This window comes from Bos mutus, chromosome 27 (genome assembly GCF_027580195.1).
Source record: "Bos mutus isolate GX-2022 chromosome 27, NWIPB_WYAK_1.1, whole genome shotgun sequence".
NCBI lineage: Eukaryota > Metazoa > Chordata > Mammalia > Artiodactyla > Bovidae > Bos > Bos mutus.
Window position 1 is genome coordinate 5211777 of NC_091643.1, and position 27928 is coordinate 5239704.

At 47.6% G+C, this 27928-nt stretch overlaps 1 protein-coding gene across 7 annotated transcripts in view; it reads left to right on the forward strand.

Moving 5' to 3' along the window:
* The window catches only part of RARB (retinoic acid receptor beta), a 447193-nt gene that overhangs the window by 295223 nt on the left and 124042 nt on the right, over window positions 1–27928 (forward strand). For all 7 annotated transcript variants that reach the window (XM_070364222.1, XM_070364220.1, XM_070364223.1 and 4 more), the window contains exon 2: window positions 1847–1995. In XM_070364222.1, the coding sequence (XP_070220323.1) occupies window positions 1847–1995 (149 nt within the window). The remainder of the gene's footprint in view (window positions 1–1846; window positions 1996–27928) is intronic.

The following is a 27928-nucleotide window of genomic DNA, read 5'->3' on the forward strand; positions in this document are numbered from 1 at the left end:
GCCATCTGTGAGGAGCTGACATTTGCTCTAAGATGTAGGAGAGAAGAGGCGTGAGACATATGAAGGTCTCGGAATTTCCAGATATGGAGAATGCTTAGTGTGACACCCGTAAAACTGACACCGGAGCTTGGCCTGCTCAAGGGATGGAGCGGACACCAAGTGTTTAGAGGTCAGTCCAGGAGGAAACTCACTGCATCCGATGACATCACTAAGGCGCCGTATCAGGGGTAGCCTTCCTGAACACCTAGCAAGGAGTTTGCTGTCCTCGGTGACTGCTGGAGGGCTTTGGGCAGGTTCGGGAGAGGGTTGGTTTTAACTCTGGAGCACCTATCTGACTGTGTTTGCAGAATGGACCCGAGGCTAGAAGAGAGCAGGCCGGGAGGCCAGTGCAGAGCCTCCTGCAGCACCTGAGGTGGGAGATGCTCGTGATCGCTAGGCTAGCCTGGTGCCAGGATCCCGGACAGGAATGGGTGAGCAGTACCTGTAGGGAGGAGGGCCGACTTGACTTGCTGAAAGTTGGGCTACAAGACAATCCAGTCAGTAGAATAGCTGGTCTGGGAGATGACGAACAGTGAAACGACTGGGAGTTAATACTCTGAAAAATATACTGAATGTTGTAAAGTGGTTGGACCTTGGGAGATTCTGGAATGTTATTTGACCACTTTCAGTCACTCTCTTCCCTACTTCCATCATCATTTATGAGCAGTTTTGCCTGTAATAGAAATAGAACCATGTCTTGCTTTGATTTGGAGCATAAATCTGGGGGGTGGGGATGGGAGAATACTGGGGGTTGAAGTTCTGCAGGTTTGTATTTCTCATGGATTCGGGATGGTTACATAATGAGATGGGGGTCCCCTGTTGGTAAACCTAGAATAAAGAGCAGCATCAGTCTGAGCCATTATTAATGCAGTGCTGTGCTCTTTAAGCATTACTTGTCCAGTCACCCAGCGGTTTGGTTCAGATGCAAATCTGACTCCAGGGTGGCTCAGTGGTCAAGAATCCACCTGCCAGTGCAGGAGACAGGAGATACAGGTTTGATCCCTGGGCTGAGAAGATCCCCTGGAGGAGGAAATGGCGACCCACTCCTGTATTCTTGCCTGGGAGACCCCATGGACAGAGGAGCCTGGTGGGCTACAGTCCAGGGGGTTGCAAAGAGTCGGGCACGACTGAGCACACACTGACCCCATGGGCTTGAGCTGAACCCTGATGACCACAGTTTCTAATCAGCTCTGTTGCAATGCTGATCTTCTGGTCCAAGGGGGGACCCTGAATAGCAAACATCTCGCCCCCATTGCTCTTCGTCATGCTCAGCTCTGGCCCCGCGCTGAAGACCCTCCCCATTGTTGGGTGGCTGTCTGGGGCATTTTCTTCCTTTGCCCCAAAGGAGACTTACTTTTGGTTAAGTTACTGCAGGGTCAAGAAGGTCATCCCTGAGACTGTTAATTATACTGGAAGCTGGTGGAACAAGAGTTGAAAGAGCCCTGGGTGTGCGGTGTGAACATCTGACTGTGTCCTGGCTCCACCACGGCCCTGTTGGTTTTGGATGAGTCACTGCGCTCCTCTGAGTTTCTGTTTCTCTTGAGGCTAAAACGGTGATAACATGACCTCCCTCCCGGTGCGGAAGTGTTCTGCCAATGAGAGAGACATGCAGGATTGCTTTGTGAACTGCAAAGACCCACGTTAGCGGTAGATACCCCTGTAGTGCCCACCCTGACAGCTGGCCTTGGGGCCTGTCCTGGCAATGTTGTAGCTGAATTGGGGACGGAGGCCTGTGAACCCGCTGGGGGAAAGTCATGAACTGAAACATCTTTTCTCCCTTTTCTCCCCCTCCGCATCTCTGCCACAGCGATTGAGACCCAGAGCACCAGCTCCGAGGAACTGGTCCCAAGCCCCCCGTCTCCGCTTCCGCCGCCCCGCGTGTACAAGCCCTGTTTCGTCTGCCAGGACAAGTCGTCCGGGTACCACTATGGGGTCAGCGCCTGCGAGGGGTGTAAGGTGAGTGCCAGCTCCAGGTCTGGGACGCCTTGACATCTATCCCAGCCTCTCCCATCAGTCTGGTGGTCTGGGCTGTGTTTGATTTTTTCATTTCTTCCTTATATAGCTCATTAGTTAAAAATGCAGAAACTTCTCCAGCTGACTGATGGAAGCCAAATGTTCCAGGGCCCTTAAAATAACCCATAGCAGTTCTTTTCAGGTAACAAGAGCCTTTTGAAGGCGTCCTGAAAAGCATCACCCTATTTCTCTTTAGAACACGCCGTCTGGTGTCTTTGTAGTTTTATTTTATTTTTAAATATGACTGACAGTCCCCTGAATCAACTTGCAGAGAATCCAAGGTTGAAATTGGGATTTATCTTCTGGCTGTTTCCTCAGCCCTGTGGCCTTTGAATTACAGTTTGATTTTCAGCCTGTAGGGACTCGCTACTGTGTGTGGGTCATAAATTCAGGGGAGCTGGATTTAAAATTCCAGCCTACGGAGTCGTGGAGGCTGAACATGTGTCAGAGACTCTATGGCTGCTTTGAATCAAACTAGACAGTCGTAATCGAGTCCAACAGGCTTAATTGAGTGAAAGAGCTTCTTACTTTTTTTTGAAGAGAGAGGAAAAACAAAGAATGACTTCATAGGCAGATCCAACTCACCCACAGACAGTCTTTCAAAGGCTTTGTGTCTGTCTTGAAGCCCTTCGCTAGATACATGGCTTAATTTCTATTCTCGCCGGTGGCAGTTCAGGTGTGTTGTTTAATGTGGAAAATTACAGCCCCCCACCCCCCCCACTCCCCACCCCACAGCCCCCCGGGTGTTCCAGGGCATTTTGTCTTTGGCTGATGAGGGTGGGTACTTACTGTGTGCTCGGGGTCTGTGACAAACCATCCTGAAATGGCGTGGCTTTGAGACCACAGCCTTTTCTTTGGTTTGCAACTCATGGGCCAGTGCTCTCGGCCAAGTTCCTCTGGGGGGTCCGCGTGGTCCTGGCCGTGCTCCACGTGGACTGGATCAGCTGCAGGTTAGCCGGCTGGCTCTGCTTCTGAGGGTGCTGTCCATTGTGGGATGGGGGCCTCTTTTCCCGATGGGCTGGCCCCAGTTATTCCCACGGGCAGGGTTCCAGAAGAGGGCACCAGGCTGTTAAGGCCTCCAGAGGCCCAGAGGTGGCAGGCTCTGGCCCCTGACACGTTCTGGTGTTGGCCAGAGCAGGTCAGAAGCCCAGCCTGTCAACTCAAGGGGTGGGGACATAAACTCAACCTCTCAGCCCAAGGAGTGGCGAAGACAAGATGAGAGGTGGGAACACAGGGGAAGGACCGATCGGGTCTTTGTGCATTGCGTCTGCCACGCTGTGTGTCTGCTGGCCTGGGAACACGATGAGGGGGACCCGGGACCCTCACCACAGCTGTGACTCACCCACAGCCGGCCGCCAGAAGAGCCGCGTGAGCAAACACCCAAGCGTCAGCCCCGCAAAGAGATTAGGTGACTTTTCCTTCCTTCTCAAGTCATTTGAATAAGCATGTATTCGTTTACAGGGTGAGGCCCGCTTAGGGAAATTCCTTACAGCCTGAGGGACATCTCTTTCTCTGGGATCACGTTGGCGTGAAAGGAAGGCCACTTCCTCCAGTAGCCTTAGATAGGGTGGGCAAGGCAGTGAGCATGGGGGCCAGCTGGCAGCTGGGTGGAAAGTGAAGCTTTTGTGCCCTCGAAGTACTGCTCAATATCTGTAACCCCTCGCAGAACCTACTGAAATTTACCCTGAGATTTGGGAAAGGTTCAGAGAACCCCAGTTCCTTCTGTCCGTGTGTTGTGCAATGCATAAATACATCATTTTCTAGTGCGCATTTGAAAGTTAAATGCAAGGACACTCCTTTATTTCAAAAAACTTTGTCATCTTAGGTCCAGCAGCCTTCATGAGGGCTGTTGTAACTCCACTCACCTGCTCCCTTTGTGCCCTGGGAAAATAAATGAACCAGCGTGTCTGCTTTTGCCAGATCCCAGGCCCTGCCCACGTGTTAAGCTGTTTCACAATCTCTGAAGGACAAGCTGTTTTAATCAGCTCTTAGTCAGCTAGTTCTCTGACCTCCTGCACAGGATTCTGACTCTTTTTAGGAAAAACCCCAACAGAAACAAGACCGGGACCAGTACAAGCAACTTTGATGAGCTTGGAAAAGCTGTTCAGAGTCCTGCTGGGGTATATCTTTTCAGTAAAGAACAGTAAGCCCCAAAAGGTCAGGTGAGCTGGCCAGCCAGTTGTCCAGCTTAAGGATTAAGCCCACCATAGCTTTGGACTATGGGTGGGTCTCTGATAGCGTGGGCCGCCTTGCCCCCTGGTTGCTGAGAAAGACTGGTCTGCATTTTGGCTTGCTGGGAAGATATAGTGACAAAATTCATAGAACTGAAAAGCTTAAGAAGCCAAAAGTATGATGTAATCACCAAAGAAAAAAATATAGAACTCTAAAAAATGAAATATAACTTTTGTTTTCATTTTAAAAATGACCAGTACAGTGCAGACTTTATTGTATTTAAAAAAAAAAAAATAGAACATTAAAATAACCAGTGTTCTACCCTGGGAGAGAAACCCCTGTTAAACCTGTTTTTCTATTAGTTATATGCACATTGTCATTATTATTATTTTTTTTTTTTACCAGAATAGAATTTTATATTGTACACTGGTTTTGACTTTCTTTTTAAATTTAATAATCTTTCATGACCAAAATGTAAGCAACTGCATAGTTTATAAGGCTGTACCATTAATGTAGTGGTTTATGGCACGTCACAATTTATTTAATGAATCCCCTATTGTACAACTGAGGTGTTCTGGTGTTTCTCTACTATAAATAATGCTTTGGTAAATAGCCCTCTTGTTTATCTCTGATAACTTACTTAGGATAAATTAGTAGAGGTGGAATTTCTAGGTCAGTGGCTCTGTAGATTTTTAAGGCTTGACCAAATTGCTAAAATGCCTTCTAAAAGACGTTTATCGGTGTAAGCTCTGTTAGTCTGATAGAGTTAATATTATTGAAGACTATTAGGACTCTCTCCCTTGTAATAATAAGGTAATGAGTCAAGAAACAACTTCTCAAACAAACCACAATCTGGTTGTTTATAACGGACCCCATGCCTGGTGCCGTTTCGGGCTACCAGCAGATCGATGCCATGGCCCCCTGCTGACCTGTAAGAGTGGGCTCACCCTTTGCCTGGAGATCAAAGATCGCAGCTCTAGACTGGAAGTCCTTGCTCTAAAGTAGGATTCCCAAAGAGAACCCAATTTATATCTTTAAGAAGGAATATCCACAGTGACTCCTGCCTGACGTGACCAGGGTGACCTTATTGACTATTGTTTCGGGGAGAGAACCTCTGTCTCCCTAGGGACCAGGTGGCAGTATCGGTCTCAGAAGCTGATGAGCGGGCCGTGGGCTACCTCTGGGAACGGTCAGCAGCTGTGGGTTGACGCGGCATCACCATGGCAACATAACCACTAGCTGTCCCACAGGGATGTCCCGTTCAGGGGATTTCCAGCTAAGCGTTGGCAAATTTTTACAGGGGACAAAGGGTGCATAAAACTTTTACAGGGGACCAAGGGTGCATAAGATGAACATGCGGCGTAGTTAGCTGAGAAGGGGTAACAGTATAAAGTTGTAAAGCTGAGTTTCAGCTGTCTTTAAGAAACAGTTGCATTGCTCATAGCTAGAATTTGTGTAAAGTTTTGACCTTTATCATATTTTAATATTTCCATATTTGTAGCTTTCAAAGGGTGTGGGATCTACAGTGAGAATACCAGGATTTGACTCCTAGCTAGGCCGTTTTCTAGTTTTCTGACCTTGGGCAAGCATCTTTAATTCTCTCTGTCTCTCTCTTTTCTCAGTTGGAAAAACAGAGCTAATCAGATCACCACCTTGTAATACTGTTGTGAATGTAAAATGAGTTACTATGGAGCATGTACTTGGCACATCGTAAGCGGTATATGTGCGTAATTATTCTTTTGTACTGTCATTAACGTATTATGGTGACTTCTGTACACAGTACGGTAACATCGGCTAAAATCTTAGTATTCTTTCTTGTAATGTTCTTTGAGAAATTCCCTGTTCCCTTGTACACAAGGAGACACTGCCTCTTTCCTTCAAGACTTAGGCTGAGACCTAGCCAGTGCTTGGAACCTCCGCTGATTACGCTAGGACAGGGGTTGGCACATTGATTCTGTAAAGAGGAGACAGTAAATATTTTAAGCTTCAGAGGCCATATGGTTTCTGTTACAGCTACTCAATTCGGCCATTGTTGCATGAAAGGACGTACAGACAGTATGTACATGAATAGGCTTGGCTGTGTTCCAATAAAACTTTATTTATAAAAACAGGCAGTAGACCATGTTTGGCCCTTGGGCCTAGTTTTCTGATCTCTGCAAAAGTAGACGTGTGTACTTAGTCGCTCAGTCGTGTCTGACTTTGTGACCCTGTGAACTGCAGCCCACCAGGCTCCTCTGCCCATGGGATTCTCTATGCAAGAATACTGGAGTGGGTTGCCATGCACTCCTCCAAGGAATCTTCCCAACCCAGGGATTGAATCCCTGTTTCTTGTGTCTCCTGCATTGGCAGGCAGGTTCTGTACCACTAGCGCCACCTGGGAAGCCCATCCAGTTTCTAAAACTCAGAAGCTGATGGCCTGAAGCATTCATGCCAAAGGTGGCATCAGCTCTCTCTGGTGGACTGTGGGGCTAGGACAGCTGCATCCCTCTCCTGCCTGCCCGGTGTCCATGGCAACAGCTTCAGGACCACTCTCCCTATCTGTTCCTCCACCCCTCATCCCCACTCAGCTCCCACCTCCTTATCACCCAGAGCCAGAGATGAGCAGTTTCCTTATAAGTCAGCTACTTCCAGAAACACCTGGTTTACTTTGGAGATGTTTATGGGATATATTTTATAATCTGTTGTTGTTGTTGTTTAGTCACTCAGTCATCTCCAACTCTTTATGACCCCATGGACTGCAGCAGGTGGGCTTGCCTGTCCTTCACTATCTTTCAGAGTTTGCTCAAAGTCATATCCATTGAGCCGGTGATGTCATCCAACCATCTCATCCTCTGCCGCCCCTTTCTCCTCGTCCCTTCAATCTTTCCCAGCATCAGGGTCTTTTCCAATGAGTTGGCTCTTCACATCAGTGCATCAGAGTATTAGAGCTTCAGCTTCAATATCAGTTCTTCCAGTGCATATTCAGTGCTGATTTCCTTTGGGATTAACTGGTTTGGTCTCTCTCAAGGGACTCTCAAGAGTCTTCTGTAGCACCACAGTTAGAAAGCATCAATTCTTCAGCGTTCAGCCTTCTTTATGGTCCAACTCTCAGCATCTGTACATGACTCCTGGAAAAACCGTAGCTTTGATTATACAGACCTTTGTCGGCAAAGTAATGTCTCTGCTTTTTAATATGCTGTCTAGGTTTGTCATAGCTTTTCTTCAAGGAGTAAGTGTCTGGATTTCATGGCTGCACTCACCATCCACAGTGATTATGGAGCCCAGTAAAATAAAGTCTGCCACTGTTTCCATTGTTTATCTATTTGCCATGAAGGGATAGGGACAGGTGGCATAATCTAATTTATTAAATGCTGAGTTTTAAGCGAGCCTTTTCACTCTCCTCTTTCACCTTTATCAAGAAGCTCTTTAGTTCCTCCTCACTTTCTGCCATTAGACTGGTATCATCTACATATTGATATTTCTCCCAGCAATCTTGATTCCAGCTTGTGCTTCATCCAGTCTGATGATGTGATGTACTCTGCAGAGAAGTTGAATAAGCTGGGTGACAACATGCAGCCTTGATGTACTCCTTTCCCAGTTGTGCACCAGTCCAACAACAGGACTGGTTCTTAACCTGCATACAGGTTTCTCAGGAAACAGGTAAGGTGGTTTGGTATTCCCATCTCTTGAAGAATTTTCCACAGTTTGTTGTGATCTACACAGTTAAAGGCTTTAGCATAGTCAGTGAAGCAGAATTAGATGTTTTGCTGGAATTCTCTGGCTTTTTTGATGATCCAGCGTTTGTTGGCAGTTTGATCTCTGGTTCCTCTGCCTTATCGGAATCCAGCTTGTACATCTGGAAGTTCTTAGTTCACACAGTGTTGAAGCGAAGCTTGAAGGTTTTTGAGCGTTACTTTGCTAGCGTGTGAGATGAGTGCAACTGTGTGGTAGTTTGAACATTCACTGGCACTGCCCTTCTTTGGGATTGGAATGAAAACCGACCTTTTCCAGTCCTGTGGCCGCTGCTGAGTTTTCCTAATTTGCTGGCATATCGAGTGCAGCACTTTCACAGCATCATCTTTTAGGATTTGACATAGCTCAACTGGAATTCCATCCCCTCCACCAGATTTGTTCCTAGTGGTGCTTCCTAAAGCCCACTTGACTTCACACTCCAGGATGTATGAGTCTAGGTGAGTGACTACACTGCTGTGGTTATCCGGGTCTTTAAGGCCCTTTTTTGTGTAGTTCTTCTGTGTACTCTTGCTCCCTGCTCCTCTCCTGCTTCTGTTAGGTCCTTGCCATTCCTGCCCTTTGTTGTGCCCATCTTTGCATGACCTCTTCCCTTGTTATTTCCAGTTTTCTTGAAGAGATCTCTAGTCTTTCCCATTCTATTGTTTTCCTCAATTTTTTTGCATCATTCACTGAGGAAGGCTTTCTTATCTCTCCTTGCTGTTGTCTGGAACTCTGCATTCATTTGGGTGGCTCTTTCCCTTCTCCTTTGCCTTTCGCTCCTCTTCTTTCTCAGCTATTTGTAAGGCCTCCTCAGACAGCCACTTTGCCTTCTTGCATTTCCTTTTCTCGTGGATACTTTTGGTCACCGCCTCCTGTACAGTGTTACAAACCGCCACCTGTAGTTGTTCAGGCAGGCATTCTGTTACTAGATCTAGTCCCTTGGTCTTTTGTATCATTTAACTTCTCCTGCCTAACGAAAAGCCTTAATGCTTTTGCCTTAAAACAAAAGACATTTCTAACTGGTTATGATTCTCTGCAGGTCTTCTTGTCTAGGCTGGCTTGGCTTGGGCCAGCTGATGCTACACGGTCAGGACCTTGACAGCCTGACTGGCTCCTCCCCCGTGAGCCTAGCCTGCCCTCCTTCATGTGGTGTGGACAGGCTCCCATCAGTAAGACAAGACAACACCAGTGTGCACACCTCTGGCTACGTCACATTTGCTAGTGTCCCTCCCACTGCCCCAGTGTGGTTATGCCAGCATTCAACGGATGGAGAGATGGACACCACCCCTTATGGGGAAAAGTGGCCAAATCACTCACTCAGCAAAAGATGAGGGTGCCGGAGCTGACGCGTGATCACACACCTCCTTCTATTGTGCCCTAGTGTCGTGTGGAATTAGCTTCCCAAAACTGTATTCCAGAGTCGCTGTGCTGGGCGCCACAGATACAGAGTGAGCATGACAGACGGGTTCCTCCTGGAACAGGGACACAGGCAGGCAGACAGTTTGGAGTTGGAAGAAAGCGTGGTCTGGTAAAGATGAGTGGAGTGGAACCTGGGTCGACGGAAGATCGGGGCTTCCCAGGTGGCCCGAGTGGTCAAGCATCTGCCTGCCAGCGCAGGAGACCTGAGAGCCGCAGGTTCGATCCCTGGGTCGGGAAGATCCCCCGGAGAAGACAATGGCAATCCACTCCAGTATTCTTGCCTGGAAAATCCCATGGATGGAGGAGCCTGGCAGGCTGTAATCCATGGGGTCACAAAGAGTTGGACACGACTGAAGCAGCTCAGCACGCACGCGGGTGAGAGCTCGGGGTTGAGAAGGAGTCAACTGTGTAATGGGGACGGTATTTTAGGTCAGAAACTGAACTTGGACTCTAGGGTCCTTTCTTCCTTGCTTTGTTGTGCCCCTTAACCTCTCTCGGCTTCAATAGGTGTGTGAAATCCACACGTTTGAACCCCATCCTACGCCAGAGGGCAAATACTGCGACAGTGAGCCCAGTTGGTGCACTGATTTCTTGTTAGGCGTAGCTTGTATGGTGTGGGGGTCCCTGGTGTCTACAAGTCCAGGGTGAGTAGCGGGCAGGGAAGAACCTGTGCTTGCTGGACTCCTTCTCTTCAGCAGGCCTGGGAGCATCTTATGCTCCCGTTTCGGTTAATTCTCATGACAGCCCTGCGGCAGGTGGGCTGTATGACCACCGTGGAAACAGAGGAGAAAACTGAGGCTCAGAGAGGTTAAGGAACATGGCCAAGGTCACACAGCTGGACCTCAACCCTCGCCTGTTTGGAAAATACCCGACTGCCTCAGCCACATCGAACCAGAGGATAGGAAGCCGTGCTGTGTTCCGTTCCAGAGTGTGGGGTTTCGTGGGGGCAACAAATTAAAAAAACAGGTGGGTGCATACATCAAAAGAGCAACAACCCTGTCATCTTGGTCATCTCATAAAAGAAATGGCACTTTATTAAGAAGTAAAAGAAGAAAGGGCTTACAAGGCAGTCTTCTCCAAGGAGGGGCAGTGAACAGACGGGCCCCGCCCTGGGCAGCCTCCCAAGTGGTGTTCAGTCCGTGTTCCCTCCGCTTCGCCCTCGATGGGTGGAAACTTCCCATCCCTGGGCCAGCGCCCAGCCCCAGCAGAGCGGGGGTGAGGCTTCCAGGAGGCCCAGGGCGCTGTCTGATCGTGGTCACGCCGGCCGCCTGCTATTTAAAGCAGCCTTGAAGAGGGTAAACTCCGCGAGCCCGCTAGGTCCCTCGAGGCTCGTTTCAGCCGTTTTCTCATCCGCCTTTGTTTTCCTCGCCTCTGAAGCAGGAGGCTCTCATCTCCAGAATGGCCTTCGGCCACTCCACTGGTTTGGGTTTTTTTCCCTGGCAGACAGCAAGTAGTGTGTGCTTCACACAGAGTTTTGCAATCAGGAAGATGGATGTCTGCACTTAATTTTAGAACTTCTATTAAATATTATAAACATGCTTAGTTATTTTATTTGACCAGGGCCATTTAAGATGACATTGGTTTGTTGTTGTTGTTGTTTTTAATCGACATCGATAAACGTGAACATTATGCTCTGTTTGGAAACCGTTCCGGGCTTTGCCTGTCCTCCACAGTTGCTTCTGCTGAGGGGTTTGTTGCAAGGGTCTGGTCCCAAGAACAATGAGAGACGGTACAATGTCTGCAGTGTCGCGGCTAAAGCTGCATTATGAAGCTGCCATCAAGTTCATTATTTCAGTCCTTGAGCCATGAAGTAGGTCCCCTCATAGATCCAAAGAACTCTTCTTTATAAAACTGGTCAAGAGTGGAGAACTAATTCTCTCATTGATCAGTCATTTACTAAACACCTTCTGTGAGACAGGCTCTAGGTAGAGAAGTGAAAAGTTTAATGGGTTTTGTTACCAATGTTCAGCGCGTATCCGGAACGGGGCAGTTCAGTACTAGGCATAGAGTAGGTATTTCCTGACCGAGACGATGAGCGCACCAGCAAGGAGGGAGCTGGGTGTTTTCCGGGCTGTGACACGTGCGGGCTCGGGGCTCTCTGGGTGCAGAGAAGGAGACCCGCGTTCCTCCGGCACTTCCCAGGAGGGCTTCGGAGAAGAGATGGGGTGACCACAGGCTGTGTGAGCACTTCCCAGAGGAGGAAAGGGGCAGCGGTGTCCCAGGCAGAAGTTGGAGACTAATGTGAAAGCAAGGACCTGGAATAGCCCATGGAGAATTACATGGAAAAGTGGAAATGCATCCATTCTGTTAGGGCTTCCACGTGGTGCTAGCAGTAAAGAACCCGCCTGCCACGCAGGAGACGCAAGAGATGCGGGTTCGATCCCTGGGTCGGGAAGATCCCTTGGAGGAGGGCCTGGCAACGCACTGCAGTCTTCTTGCCTGGAGAACCCCATGGACAGAGGAGCTGGTAGACCACTGTCCATAGCGTCACAAGAGCCGGACGTGGTGAAGCGACTTAGCACACACATCCCTTCGGGTCCGGTTGGTCCTGCACAGCCACCTGCAGGCATCCTGGGGTCAGCAGATGTTAAAGGGGCTCAGAAGGGCCCACGGTCCATCTCCTCAGCACAGCCCTGCCCTTCTCGGTCACGTGTTCTGTGGTTCTCCTTTGCAGCCCTTAACCCAGTTGTAACTAACTTGATTTCTTTTAATTACTTTTTGTTGGGTGTAGTTGGTTTATGATGATGTGATAGTTTCAGGTGTGCAGCAGCATGAATCATTGTGCGTACACTAATGTCCACTCTGTCTTAGATTCAATCCCATGTAGGCTATTACAGAATGTTGGGTACAGTTCCCTGTGCTACACGGTAGGTTCTCATTACTTACTTGCTTTACACGTGCTGCTGCTAAGTCACTTCAGTCGTGTCTGACTCTGTGCGACCCCATAGATGGCAGCCCCCCAGGCTCCCCCGTCCCTGGGATTCTCCAGGCAAGAACACTGGAGTGGGTTGCCATTTCCTCCTCCAATGCATGAAAGTGAAAAATGAAAGTGAAGTTGCTCAGTTGTGTCCAACCCTCAGCGACCCCATGGACTGCAGCCCACCAGGCTCCTCCATCCATGGGATTTTCCAGGCAAGAGTACTGGAGTGGGTGCCATTGCCTTCTCCGTAGTGGTCTGTATATGTCGATCCCAGACTCCCCCTCTCCCTTCCCCTTGTTACCCTAAGTCTGTTTTCTGGATCTGCATCTCTGTGTTTTATGAATAAGCTCACTTGTACCGTAGTTTAGATTCCACATAGAAGTGGCATCATATGGCATTTGTCCTTTTCTGTCTGACCTACTTCACTTACTGTGATCAGCTCGAGGTCCATCCATGTCGCTGCAGATGGGGCATTGTTTCCATCCTTTTCGTGGCTGAGTGATGTAATTAACTTTGTGTATTTGCTGCCCGCCTCCTCTGTCACACCAGAAGCCTCAGGAAGGCCAGGGCTGGTGTTGCATCCGAACATTACTACCAGGGCGTCGTGTGCGGCCCTGCACAGAGTGGGGCCCAAAAGAAGAAGTGTTTTAAATCAGGAATCATATTTAATTGTATAGTAATGAATATAGTAATAAGTGACAGGTAATAAATCAGATTAAATGGCATGGTAATGCCCACAAGTGGTGTCATTATATGTATTCTAATTATGTAACGAATTGCATCTGAATATATTGGGTTTGTGATGATATATTCATAAACATTTTTACAAAATTTATTAACAGGATGAACCTTGAGTGGCTAAAATCCAGCTTATTTGCTTAGTCCTTTCTGCCTTTCACTTCAGGGTTCACCCTTCACTGAAAAAGATACATTCTTTTTGATATCTTTAAGCAAACTCTTAAGGATTAGCAACTAGAACTTAAAAACACTGTGAGCTCTTAGTGCTTTAAAGAAAATAAAAATCTCGATGTCTAGAATCTGCCTCTATCTAGAAACATCTCGACAGATGAAATGACAATCTGGCTATTGCTAGTTTTAGTTCCTACAGGAGAAAACACTTTTCTTCTTCTCTTCTGCTGGACAAATGTTGTTCTAAATTGAGAGATCATTTTGGATTGAAAGTGCAGGAAAAGCCTGTCTTTTTTTTCCCCGTGTCTGATGTAGGAATAAACAGGAAGTGGAGGGTGAATTCTGAATTCGCCTGCAATCCTATATTGTTTTTTTTGTCATGTCAGCTGAGTGAGAATAGTGTATTTCACTTGGTAGTTTTAAGTGGTTTGTAAATTTTTTTAATGGTTACAAGTTATTAAATGCTTGTTTAAATTACTTTGCTTGTCTGTTGTTTAACAATATCTAGAACATTCTCATTTGCTGTTTTTGTTAAATAAGCCTCAAGTCTAGTTCTTGGTAAAGCTTTCCCCCCTTGCCATACAGCAGAGAAGGAAGCCCCCGTGTTCGCAATTAACCTGTTGACTCGGGGATGCCTTGCTCCCAGCGATGCCACAAGTGTATGTGTTTCAGGAAGTTTTCAATGAAAAAAATTAGCAAAAAATCAATACCATTTTTGACTTAAAGCAAGTATGGGACCCCGGGGGAAGGGGTGTGTGGTTAACTAAGTTACTTATGCAAAATTCCTAGAGACCATCATGTAAAAGGAATTGTGACCATATATTACAGTTTGACCAAATGACATGAAGACTGTATTTTTGTCAGAGAAATGAAAGCATGCGTCTGGGGTTTCCTGAGAGGTGATAGAAATTATGACCGAACACCACTTCTGTTTAAATAGATTTTTACACCATCAGAGGCTATGATGTTAGTGACTCTGGGGAGATGAGTCGTTCAGACGTCTCTCCAGACCTTTTACTGGAGAGGTTAAATAGGGAGCTTCCAATTCTGTATTTCCTTCTCCTGCATGAACTGTAAGGAATATGAGGAATGGCGTCACCTGGAAGGGCACTCCTGGTTCGTTTTTTAAAATGTATTTTACACTGGAGTTTGGTTAATTACAGTGTTCTGTTAGTTTCCGGTGTGCAGCGAAGGGATTCGGTTCTATTTGTGCATACATCCATTCTTTTTCAGATTCATTTCCCACACGGGTTATTCTAGAATGTCGGGCAGAGGTCCCTGTGCTCTACAGTAGGTCCCTGTTGGTTACTCTTTTGTACAGAGAAGAGTGTGTATGTGTCAATCCCAAACTCCTGATTTCTCTGCCCCCACTTCCCCTTTGGTAGCGGGGGCGCGCCTGTGTTGCCAGCCCTGGACTGCTCTTCCCGAGGGCAGGGCTGTGCATCCCTGGTCTTCCCTCTCCAGATTGTTGCCTTTCCCCTCACCTGCATACCTGTGTTAAATTACAGAAACAGGAAAACTATCTTGTATTCGTATTGCCTCTAAGTTTTTCTAAAGCACTTTCGCTTTATGCAATTAAACTCAGCTGAGCTTTGCTGCCGCTGGGAGGCGGGCAGGGGCGGGGAGAAACAACCCTCCAAAATGTGTCCTCTCTGGTACAGAATTTCCTTGTCAAGTAGCCGTTCGGGGCGTGTGTCGCCGGCTGGTTCCTGCTGTCTTGTGCACGGAGATTAGGAAGGCAGGCCACTTCCCGTGTGGCATCCACCAGGCCCTTTGCTGCCTCTGGTTCTAACCAGAGACTTGGAGGGAGAGCGCAGAGGTGGGCAAAGCCAGGCCTGGGGGCACGGAGCAGGCCAGGTCCCGGTCTTAGCATCAGATCAACTGTGGGAGGTGGAGCCTGGCCATGAGCTTGGGGACCGACCGGCTGTCAGCAATAGGAGGGTGTGAAAGTGTTAGTCTCTTGGTCACGTCTGACTCTTTGCGACCCCATGGACTGTAGCCCATCAGGCTCCTCTGTCCATGGGGTTCTCCAGGCAAGTGGGTAGCCATTCCCTTCATCAGGGGATCTTTCTGACCCAGGAATCGAACCTGGATCTCCTGCACTGCAGGCAGATTCTTCACCATCTGAGCCACCAGCAATAGGAAAGCAATAGTGAATTTAGCGGAGAGCTGAGAGTCCCCGCCTGAGGTGTTTTATTTGCTCCTCATAAAAATTAGAGAAGTAAGTGGAGGAGGTTTTTTCCCCTTCCATTTCACAGGTGAGAAAACGCACCAGGTTCTACAGTGCATGTCCCGGATTTAGAATCTGATGTTGCTCCTGACATGGTTACTGTGGAAACCAGCATGCATACATTGTACAGTTGTTCACTTAATTCTCCCTGATGGTGTCAAAGTCTTTTCCCAGTCTGCAATTCTGAACATCTTCATTTCCTGGTATCTTCTGTTTTGACATACAGAGAGGCTGGGAAGGCCTTTATCAGGGGCTCTAGCCCAGCATCAGCCCACAAGACAGAAATCACACGTAGCCAGAAAGACCCCAGAAAAATCCCTCCAGCAGGCAGACGGCTGGAGACTGACATATGTCTCCCATTAAGACGACAAAGCCACTTCTTCCTCCAGCTTTGGAAGCAGATCGCTAGCCCTTCCGCAGAGCCACAGATGAGATAGTTGTTTTCTGTTTTCATGTTGACCAAAAATACGTGTCCTTAAGCACAGGAATTATACGAGTGCAACACAGCACTCATGTCCTGAAAATCACGCATCTTTCTAGATATCTCCTTGTCTCTGAGTTTCTTTCATGACAGTAGTTTCCTTGGAATTGGCATTTCTCCTGTGCCTTTTATGAGCTGTATCTTTTTTTTTCTTTCTTTCTTTTATCTTTAGTTCAGTATTTTTCCACTTCAGAAAGGTGGCTAGCTGTGTCCAATGGCTCAGCTCTGCCAGGATGGGGAGAAGTTTGTTCTCTGCACCCTAGAATTCATCCCTGAAAAATATCTAGAAATGGGAATGAAGGTCTGCGTGCATCTCCCCCGCACAAGGCTCTCATTGTCTGGGGAGGAGGGCCGGGTTCTGGCAGCCTGGCCCCATCAGAGTCTTGTTCCTTGTTCCACATTGAAAAGATGACATTCCTCTGCTCGCAGCAGCCTGCCTGGGTGTCTGGCACCAGTTCTGTAGCCGGCACAATTGCCCGGGGCATTTTTGTTTGGGTTGGTTTTGTTTTATTCCAGAAGCAGCACAGTGCTGGCTGCCTGAGTGTCCAAGGTAGAGCTGTTTCTGCAGAGGTGGTTGACAGGCTCGTCAGCACGGTCAAGGTGGCCCGCCTGCCAGGGCGGCTGCTTCCCGTTCACTGGTGTCAGAACGCGAGAAGGCGCGTACAGTGAATTTAACTCATTAGCTTGTTCTCAAGTGTTGCCGAGGCAGCCCTCGGGGCTTTATCATGGGCCCCCCTCCTCCCTCAGGATTTCATGTAATGCTCCCTTTATAACAGAGATCAGTGGATTTGCAAAGTAAATATTCCAATCAGAAAAAGCAAAATCGTCAGTGACCCTGTCCGTTCTGTTTCTATGGAGGCTTTTTACAGAAAAAGCCTGGGGGTGGGGGGAAATCCTTTATATTGGCTGCAGCTCTGAAGTGGAACATGTTAGATGTACTTCTCAGGGTCTGTGAGCCTTAAAATAATGAACGATGGAAAAACTCTGAGGTAGGTCAGCGAGGGAGGGAAAACTTTGGTCTTACAAAGGATTTTCATGGTTAAACAAATTTGGAGAAACTAGAATGATCAAACAACGTGAATTCTCCTCCATGCTTTTGAATCTGAAAATAGCAGCATTCTCTGTAACACAGCACCGCCATTCATACGGGCTGGAAAGTCCCCCAAATCATGAAAATTATCCTGATTAGTCAAACCCCACAGGGGTCATCTGACTGCTCCTGAGGGAAATGAGAATTTCAGTGTGGATCCTGCTTCTGTATTTCATCCTCAGATTTGTCTGCTGTATCTGGGGTCTCGGGCAATGCGGACATGCTTTCAGCCAAGAAATGCTTTTGAAAGCTGCTGTCCTTGTTTACATTACTCCTGATTAGCGTCAAGAATGAGTCTCAGAATCTTAGAATTTTGAGGGGGGCATTTGCGATATTTACCAGTTTCAGGGGCATGTCCTGCTAATGTATTAGATGCTCCTTCAGCTGGTTGGTCCCGTAAATTAGACCACATATGGACCCAGGACCCCACGAGATAGCGTTTGATGGCTTCTCTTCCGTTTGAATACAAGTATATCAAGTTTACGCTCTCATCAAAAACACTATGCTAAAATGCTGGAACAGCTTTCAGTACTGTTCATTGAATGGCAACAGAAAAAGTGTGGCAGGCATGAGTGCAATGCCAGAGATTATGGGAAAGGGTGTGAGAGATTGACCCACTGCTTCTGGTTATTTTTCCCTGAAATGGAATTAAATGTAAAATTCCTCATCCATTGGTATTTTTGGTCTTAAATTATTCCCTGATTCAATAAGAGTTAGGTGAGAACCATGTTCTGTTTAAAAGAGTATTTGGTGCTAATTCTCTTGACCAAAATTTTAAGCCTCATGGATCTATTATACATGTAGATACAGTATTTATTTCTGTAAATATTTGTGGCAGGTAGGTTCTACACAGAATTATGAATTATGTCAAAGCCTAAAAAGGCAGATCGCCACCACTGGATACATTCGGATTTAAACCCAAATAATGAAGTCACGTCGTTGCTCTCCCTGCACCCGTGTGTGGGACGTTAGCAGTGGATTAACGTCACGGACCCGGTGGTTTAAGAAGCCTAAAAGAGTGTTCTTTAGTTAATGATTAAATCTAGTCAGGTATTTCTTTTCTGCTTGGTTCTTTTCCATCCATCCTATTCTTCATCAGCCCTGGGCCTCAGAAATAGTGTTCCTGGGGCTTCCCTGGCGGTCCAGGACTTAGGACTCTGAGCCTCCGCCACAGCGTCACAGGTTCCATCGCTGCTGCTCAGGGAAACTCAGATCCCACGTGCCACGTGGTACACCAAATTAAAAAGAGAAAAGAAAGGAAATATTGCTGCTGTCTGCAAAGCACACTGTTAGAAACGAGAGCACTGTGGGGGGAGATGAGAGTGGTGGCCTCCAAGGAGCTCACTGTGCAGCTGTCACGCCCCAGGGGGGTAGGCTGCGTCAGTGACTTGAGGCACACCCCCGCGTCAGAGGGGGAAACTGACCACGAGTGACCTGGAAGGATTTTAGCAACTTATTTTAGGATATCAAGGCGGAAGGTTCTACAAAGGAATATAAAAGTAATGTAAATAAGATGGAAAAAAAATGATTTACACACATTTTGGAAACTTTGTACCTCTGTAACTCCTGTTTCAGGGAAGGGAAGGAAGGGGGCAGGAAAAAGTGTGGGTCCATGTGGTTCTAAGGCCCTGGGGTCAGGAAGAAGTGTGGGTCCACATGGTTCTAAGGTTCTGCAGGGCACAGACCACCTACCTCTCTGCTCCTACTCATAGCACGATTCATTGCCCAAAGCGGTCGTGTGGCCCTGCCTCATCCAGGGGAATGAAATGCAGTCCTACTGTGAGTCTGGGAGAATTGCTAGTGTTTACCCTATGGTTGTGTTACCCCTCGCCGTGTAATAAGTTGGGCCAAAGGGGCAGACGGAGGAAAAGATGTTTCAGGCAGGATTGGCTGGGTGTGTCCTGCAGACAGGAGAGGAAGATGGACAACTTCAGCAGGCATCCTGACCCATTCTGCTTTCATCTTCCGGAGGAGTGTTCTGCTCTGAGCGCTCAGGACTTGACAGGGGTGCCCAGCCCACTGTCCCGCTGTCTCTCCCCTCCGCTCACTGCCACGCTGCTCTTGGCATGGAACCAATGATGTAAGAACAGCACTGGGCTCATCTTGCCACCTGATGAGATAGATGGTGAGTTGCTGTCTGCCGGGGGTGACTGTTTTCTTATCAATTATTAAGGTCACTTCTTGGCCTCACGTTGAACTGGTTTTGAATTTCAAATATTGGTCATTTCCCATTCATCATATACACCAGTGAAATAACAGATGCCTTCCTTTCATTATGAAAAATCCTATGATTACTAACGAGTACGGGGCACAGTGAGGATTCATGAATACAGTCAGTTCAGTCGCTCAGTCGTACTCTTTGCAACCCCATGGACTGCAGCACACCAGGCTTCCCTGTCTATCACCAACTCCTGGAGCTCACTCAAATTCATGTCCATCGAGTCAGTGATGCCATCCAATCATCTCATCTTCTGTCATCCTCTTCTCTTCCCACCTTCAATCTTTCCCAGCATCAGGGTCTTTTCCAATGAGCTAGTTCTTCGCATCAGATGGCCAAAGTATTGGAGCTTCAGCTTCAGTCCTTCCCATGAATATTCAGGACTTCCAGTGGATATAGTCCGTCCTTTCGTTGTGTGTGCTAAGTCACTGCAGTCATGTCTGACTCTTTGCGACCCCGTGGGCCATAGCCTGCCAGGGCCCTCTGTCCTTGGGATTCTCCGGGCAAGAATACTGGAGTGGGTTGTCATGCCCTCCTCCAGAGGATCTTCCCGACCCAGGGATCGAACCTGAGTCTCTCAGTCTCCTGTGTTGGCGGGCAGGTTCTTTCCCACTGCTGCCCTTGCTTTGTATAACACATTTACTGTGTGTAGGTGAGGCAGAGAGTGGATTCCCTCCTCCTTAGGGTTTAGTTTCTGAAATAAGTGCATGTGGTAAAAAAAAAATTGCACAGGGTTAAAATGACCCTCAGTCGTCCAAACCATGTGTTCTGGTTACCAGTGCTGCGTAGCAAACCGTCACAGGTGTTAAAGACGTAAAACAACATTTTACTTATTTTTTATCTTTGCTCCTGGGTTCCGTGGGTCAGGAGTGTAGACGGGACGTGGTTGGGATGGTTTGTCTGGGCCGCCACCGAGAAGGCAGCGCCTTCAGTGCCTGAGGCCTGGGAGGTGGCGGCCCTCGGAGGCGGCTTCGGTTCTGTATCTGGCGGTTGGCGCTGCTCGGTGACCAGGGCCTCAGCCGGCCTCGGGGGCAGAGAACCGACCGGGACTTGGTGCGGCTTGTGCTTCTGCACAAGATGGTGATCGTGGAGTCGGCAGACGTAGTACACCGTGGGCTCGGAGGCCCACAGGTGAGGGCTGCGGAAGATGAGGGAGGCCGCTTTACAGACGAGAGGTGTGGCCTTTTATTTCCCTAGTCCGGAAGCCCCGAGTATCCCTGCGGTCAAATTTCTGCAGCTCACCGCGGTCACAGACCCCGGCCCCGGATTCAGGGGAAGGCAGAGCCTCCTCTCGTCGGGATAGAGCCAGGTCGGCTGAGAAGAGCATCTGGGGTGGGGGTAACCCTGTGGTCGTCCTTGGGCGGTGCAGCCACTGCCGGGGGCTCTGGTTTGAACCACAGCTCTGTCTCCAGTTGGACGCCAGGTGGCGTGTTCTCGGGAGCCTGTCATAGGAAAGGGTGGGTCTTCATGGACTGGGAAGACCACCGGGGAGCCGCAAGGGACGGAGGGCCCCGGGGGCCCCATCGCCGGTCTTGCGCTGAAGGGGACCCACTTCCTGAGCTCTGGGGCAGCTTGGCACTCGGCTCCCACCCGCCTCTAAGCTGCTGTGGGTGGGCTGTCACTTCACAGGTAACCGAGGAAAATAAAGCACACTGAGGCTGGGGATCATGCCATTGTTGACAGAAGAAGAGGAAACAGTGAACCAGAAGGCAGGGGAGTCCAGCTTCCTGGAAGAAGGCTGCCCGCTCAGCCCCGTGCCCTCCTCAGGCTGTTGTCGGTCGCACGATGATTGTCTTATTGATTCCAGGCCAGTGAATGAATTGTATTTTTATAAATGAGGGCTCTAACGTGAGATGTTCCCGTGCTTCCTTGAGCTCCCTGCCAACAGAGTTATTTATTCCTTTTCGGGCACGCTATTCCCGTGCGTGGTCAGGGTGCTGAACTCCCATTGACTTCGGCCGAGAATCTCTTGGCCTCAGCTTGGAAGTTGTCTATGGGCCTTTAATTACACCCTCTGGCAAAGGAGAAAGAGCACTTGAAACATGCATAAATTCTGTACATATTTCCAAGGTTGGGCTGGTTAAAAAATGCTGTCTGTCTTTTTTTTTTTTTTCTCTTTGAACTCAGACATGAATTTTTGTAAAGTACAGCGTGTCAAGGGAAGGGCAGTGAGAAAACAGGCAGGGGTATTTACTTAAAAATTACTCATGCATCCGTCATGGAGCACTCACGGGTTTTAGGGTGGTGGTCACCGTGTTCTGGGATGAGCGTTTTAAATGGCTGCTTTTAAAAATCTCAGCTTTGCTGCACACAGCCCTATGTGATCTGTACCCCTCTCTGACCATACATCTTACTTTCCTTTTGTACATTTCCTGTTAGACTAAATCCTCCAAAACTGTGTATTACTTTGTTCTTATTTAAAATTGAAACACGAAACCATGAAAGATATTGAATTTTGTTCAGGTCCTTATAAATGAGTACTTGCAGTGACTTTTTAAAGTTTCAGATATCGTAGGCTTCCCTGGTGGCTCAGTTGGTGAAGAATCCGCCCGCAATGTGGGAGACCTGGGTTCGATCCCGGGGTCAGGAAGATCCCTTGGTGAAGGGCATGGCTGCCCACTCCAGTATTCTTGCCTGGAGAATCCCATGGACAGAGGAGCCTGGCAGGCTGCCATCAATGGGATCTCAAAAAGTCGGACATGCCTGAGCAGCTAACACACATCATGGGTTTAAGGAAACATGTAGAATGCTGAAGTGGTTTTGTAGCTTTGACTGTGACTCAGTGAAGCAGAGTCGTGAGGCACTGGGAGTCTTCAGGTTCCTTCCTTGGCTTCCTGAGGTCACCACCTGAGCCGTCTCTATAAAGGATGCGGGACTATCCCCGACTGAAGAATGCACAGACCGTGTTAATTGCACTGTATGTTTCTAGCCCTCCGCTACCGGACATTTTTAATAAGCCATATGGAAGTGGCACAGGCTGATCTGGCTTCCTCTTCCATCTCCCTTCACGCATTACCTGCTGTGCAGCGACCAGGGAGCTGGAAAAGAGCTTTAATGACCCACATACTGACCATATTCCCGAAGCACGAAAGGCTGGTTGTATTCTTTGGAGAAGAGCGAGCTGTGCCCTCCCCAGCAAGCTCAGTCTTGGTGAGACGGAAGGCGGCAGGCCTGTGGCTCCTGCGTCCCCTCAGCCTAAGCTGGTGCTTTGCTCTGGCCCTGGTAGTCACATCGCCCACTGTCTGGGGCGAGCCACGGAAACCCAGTTTCATCTTTCCTAGAAAAGGATAATAACCGCTGAGTGTGAGGGGTATTTGGGAAACATACACTGTCGTGTGTCCCCAGAGTTTCTTTAGGGAGGAAGGCACTTATCTAGCACGTACTCTGTGCTGAACACACATTTCAACTCAGTCCACCCTCCCATGGCTTTATAAAGAAGCTACCACTGCTCACAGTTGCAGGGGAGACCCCAGCTGATTTTACTTTCTCTTTTCCTCTTGTTCTCCACCTGTGCCAGGACCCAGGTTAGATTCAGGTGGGAATTGAGGTCACTAACTTTCATCTTTAATATTTTCTGATTCACTGTTCCTTGAAAGGCAAGGAGGCACTTTGGTCATGTTGCACGTCATTCTAAAGGTAAAAGTCAATACGCAGTCCAGTCTGTTTGAGTTTTTAGGGCAAAAGGATGCCAGATCATTTTCTGCAAAAATGAACCCCGTTAAGAAGTCGTGTGTACTTTTTCTTTGTAGAGTTAGTTTTACTACTGGAGTTGAGAATCTGGGTGTGTAGCAGAGAGCCAAGCAGGTGAGTCATGCAGGCTGATTTTGGGCAGTAGAGAGTGATGGGAGTGTGATCAAGATACTGGTTGTGTTCCCATTGCTTGCTGGCCTCTGTCAGTGGTGTTCAAGCTTTAGTGTGGATCCGACTGACTAGGACGGCTTGTTAAGCTGTGGATTGCAGGGTCGTGCCCCAAAGTCCCAGGTTCAGGAGGTCTTGGTGGCCCTGAGACTCTGCGTTTCCAACACACTCCTGGATCCTGCAAGGGGGCTCGGACCACATTTGAGTCACTGCCCAGTGGAATGTGGGACTTGCATTGCCAGGTTTTCTAGTATTTCAAGTGAACCTCTCTATTCCTTGAGGATTGTGGCTTTTTCAGGGTCTTTTCTGGTTCTCCTGACATTTTGCTCTGGAAAGAAAAAAAAAAACACGCTCAAATCAGACGAGAATTAGGCAAGAAAATATTAGGTAGAAACATCAAATCAATCTCTTTTGTGATTGAAATCTCCCACTTTTTAAATGTTGCCAGTGCATTTAAATGTTTTTAAGCGACTGTGTTGGCCACCGCTGAGCCAAAATAAACATATCTGTTGGCTCAGTTCAGCGTATATAGTAGTCATTTGCAACTTCTGCTTTAGATGCTAAGAAGATAGGGTGGACAAGAATACAAGAATTCAGTTTTTTTTTTAATGTCTTCTCTGCAATTAAAAGTCTCATGAAAAACTTTACAGCAGGAAAAAAAAAAGAAAAGCTAGTCCAAAAGCCACAGCATGTTCTTTTCTTTTATAACCATAAGTGGGAATCCATCAGCTGTTAAAAGGATCAGATAGGCCCTTGGGTCTGGCGGAGGCATCCTGTGAGCCGTGGTCCCTGCTGAGGCCTGGCGGCCAGGGGCAGACCTGGCTGCCGGGAAAGGCCTGCCACCCCTGAGGTCCTGCTCAGGCTCCTCTCACCCACTCTGCCCATATCCAGCTCGCGTTCTCCCTCACCTCGCCTCACTTTTTGTTTCAGCCTCACTCGCCCCTCTTGCCGCTTAGAGTTGTGTTGTGAGATGGGACTGCTAGCGCCTAATGTGTTTAAGCTCTTAACACATACTTTTAAGCTCCCCACATAGTGACCGTGTCTGGCTCAGGTGGTAAAGTATCTGCCTGAAATGCAGGAGACCAGAGTTCGATCCCTGGGTCGGGACGATCCCCTGGCGAAGGGAATGGCTACCCACTCCAGTGTTCTGGCCTGGAGAATCCCCAGGGACAGAGGAGCCTGGCGGGCTACAGCCGATGGGGTCACAAAGAGTGGGACATGACTGGGCGACTAACACTTTCAACATAACTTAGCTCATTCCTTTTCATAACAACCCCACGAGATGGAAAATGTCACTGTCCCCATTGTAAGATAGGAAAACGTGGTACACGAAGGTTATTACTTGTCCCGAATCAACCCCACAGTTAATCACAGGCAGAGGTGGGACTTGAACCCAGGCCTGCCTGCAGCAGGACCCGAGCTCAGCCGCTAGACTGACTCTCCGCTAAGGGTGCTAAGCCCTCGTCTTCCGTGTAGGACTTGGGCCGGTGGGGACACTGAGCCTACAACCCACAGAATGACTTCCACCTGCCCCAGATCTCCATGTGACATGTGGCTCATCACACCTTTATCTCAGAATAGATATGATTCTGCACGGCAGAGACCAGGTTTACGGCTCTTTGAAATGTCTGGAGTTGCCTGCTGGGCCTCATGCAGGATTTCTTAGATCACAAGCATTTGATAAGGTATTTTAATAATCATCATTTTGCTCTTAGCAGAGCGTGTGTGCAGATTCCAGGCACCGTTGTATTCAGGACTGACTGGACCAGCGCCATTCGATCCGAATACAGTGCTGGCCGCTGCTTGAGTTAGATGTGTCATGTACCTCACATGTACTGGCAGCCTCGTTTTCAAAAAGTAAAAAGCATCTAGCAAAGTTAATGTCAATAATGCACACTGTCTTATTCTGGATCCAAAATATTTCAATAGAACCATTGAGACACTTTACATTAGTTTTCATACTGAAGTCCTCCGAACGTGAGGTTATGGTCACACTTAAAACAACCCCAGTTTGGACCAGCCCCATTTCAAGGACTGCACAGCCATGTACAGCCAGTGGCCGGCAGTGGCCGGCACAGCAGTGGACCGGAGGGCATGGGAGCGGCACCCAGAGCCGCAAGCCCACGAGAAATCCCCTCGGTGCCTGCTGAGGGGGACGGAGGGGTGCGGGGCAGCAGAGAGTCAAGAAGGCATCTGGACGCAGTTATTTTAAAGAAGTGATTTTGGAGCAAGAAAATGGGAAACTTTGGGGAAATTTTACTAATTGCTGGAAAGTCTGCTTGGGGAAAAAATATGCGTATATAGTTTCTCTTTACTGGTTTATTTAAAGAAGTTCATTTTTATTTGGAGCTAGAAAAAAAAATTGCCCATACCACAGCTGAGGATGTCAGATCCTGAAGGGAGAGAACTTTGGAAAGAGCGATGTGAGGACCAGAGTTATTCCGTTTGAATGACTTAGAGCTTCTTGACCTCTGGACCCCGTTCAGTGGTCTAGATCAGAAGAGCAGAATAAATTTTTAAATCCTGTTTTCTTTCTTTCCTCCTAGCAAAAGAGCGTGCCTTCTGCTCTCACAGAGGTTTGGATGGTGCAGAGGAAGCATTGCCTTCCTGAGGCTTGTTTTGGTAGCAATGGGGAGAAAAAGACACAGCAAAGCCCAGAGATAAGAAGAGCCAGGGAGACTGATTATGGGTAAAAGTTCTCTGGATGCATCATGTCAGCAGCACAAACTGTTTTCATTCTCCACGTTAGTTAATGGCTAGTCTAGAGATTGGGCTGCCATTTGCTGAGAGAGCACAGTTTAAAATATTTTATCATTAATGTGACAGGGAGTTGGATAAAGAAAATGAAGCGTGATTATAAAATGCTAATTATCGTTCTCGAGTGCGTATTGGGCACTCACGAATATTTGCAGCATAATTTGCTTTATTTATTATTTCAGTTTGGTTATAAATGTTAATTCAATTGCAGATGGTATGTTGGCAATTTACAGAGCCATAAAGTTATTTGGAAATCCTAATATTTTCAACCAAAATGTTCTGTTGGTGATGGATGGGCTAAATTAAAAAAAAAAAAATCCTGCTCTTTAAATACATTAATTGGCAAGTAGGCTTCAGGGATTTCCAGATTCATGTGGGCTGCGTTTAACTCCTTACAGGAGTAGAGGGCATGGTTCGTAGTTGAGAGTGGTGATTTTCTTCATGAGAAAGGATAGGAGGAAGGAGGTCTCTTTTTCCTACCACCCTCGTAATATTTCTTCAAGGCTGAGATTTTTGTTTTGGCGTCTGGTTCAGGGCACTAAAGACACGTGCTTGAAATCACATTTTCCATGTACCACGTCAGTGGTTTAAAAAACCCTGATGTTGATAGTTAGGTGGATTTGTGTGCGACTCTGTGTTCACGTGTGTCTGTGTGTGAGACAGAGATCATGTTTTCTCCAGCCTCACTGATGACTTAAAAATAGACCGTTTCAGACCAGAGGTTGTCAAGCTACAGCCCACAGGCTAAATCTGGTTGGCTGCCTTTTTTCGTACAGCCCAGAGATAAGAATAGTTTTTGCATTTGAAAAGCTTGGAAAAAAAAAAGTTATAAAAGAATACTTCATGACACGTGAAAATGATAGGAAATTCAGATGCAGTGTGCATGGGTAAGTTTTCTCGAAACACAGCCATGCTCCCTCATTTATGAATTGTCTGCATGGCTTCCACTCAGCCACGGCCAGCTTGAGCCTTTACAACAGATACTGTGGTTCGCAGCCCAAAAGGTTTACATCTGGCCCTTTATGGAAGGAGTCTGCCAACCCCAAGATTAGACCATCTAAGAGTTAGTTTCCAAAATAAAGCCTTAACCTTTTTTAAAAACAAAACAAACTCGATTACAGAATTTATGGACGCGTAAGAACTTCAGGGAGCAAATAGTTTCAACACACAACTCTTCACGTTTGAAAGCTGGAAAGGAGATTCGAAATGTGAGCCCTGGCTTCCTTCTTTTGTCTTGATGTTGGTAATTAAAAGAAGTGACCTTATACTACTAATGTAAATAATTTTATGCTTCATGTACACACACTATGCCCAAAACATTCTTTTGCCCCACCCCCCCACAAATAAGGATAAAAGTAAAGATTGTTTTCTTTTACTACCAAATTAAAAGCATAAACTCAGCCATGTTCCGGGATTATTCTGTTTTTGTGAAGGATGGTTCATGGACTCATGGTAATATCAGAAAATATGGCTCCCTTCTATTCCTTGTTGGGAGAAGTGTCATTCTTTACTAAGAAATACTGTGCTTAATTAATTCTTGCTCCTAGGAGGTCAACTTGGGGCACTCATTATGGCCTTAATTGGTGGTATAAATCCTGAGAGCCCGGAGGAAAACACATTTCGTGGTGAGTGTCTCTGGCCCTTCCGGCAAGCACGCACCAGTGCCGGCCCATGTCGGAGGGCGACAGCTTCTGGTTTGATGGCTTCGGGTCTGGCCGCCCCGAGATTAGGTTTAAAGGCCAATGTGCAATAAGAACAGAAATGCCATGACTCGTCCCGGTGTTTTGCATTACACAGTGTGAGACAACCCACTACCTTCTGACTTGGAAAAATGTGTTGCTTTGAACTCCGGTTTTTTGTATTAAATTATAGTCATTATACGGCCCATCTGGAATCTCCTGCCAGGCCAAAAAACAAAAATCATCTTACAGACATTAGCAAAAGGAAGTTAAGTGTAATTTTTTTTAATTGTCTACTTTTCATTTCCATTTATTTTTTTTCCATTTTATTGGAGAAACCAGATGGAAAGGAAGGCAGGAGCCTCTCCCTCTGCCGGTTCCCTTTCGGGGCGGAGGCAGAACATTCCTGCCCGCCGCTCCCCTTGCGTGCTG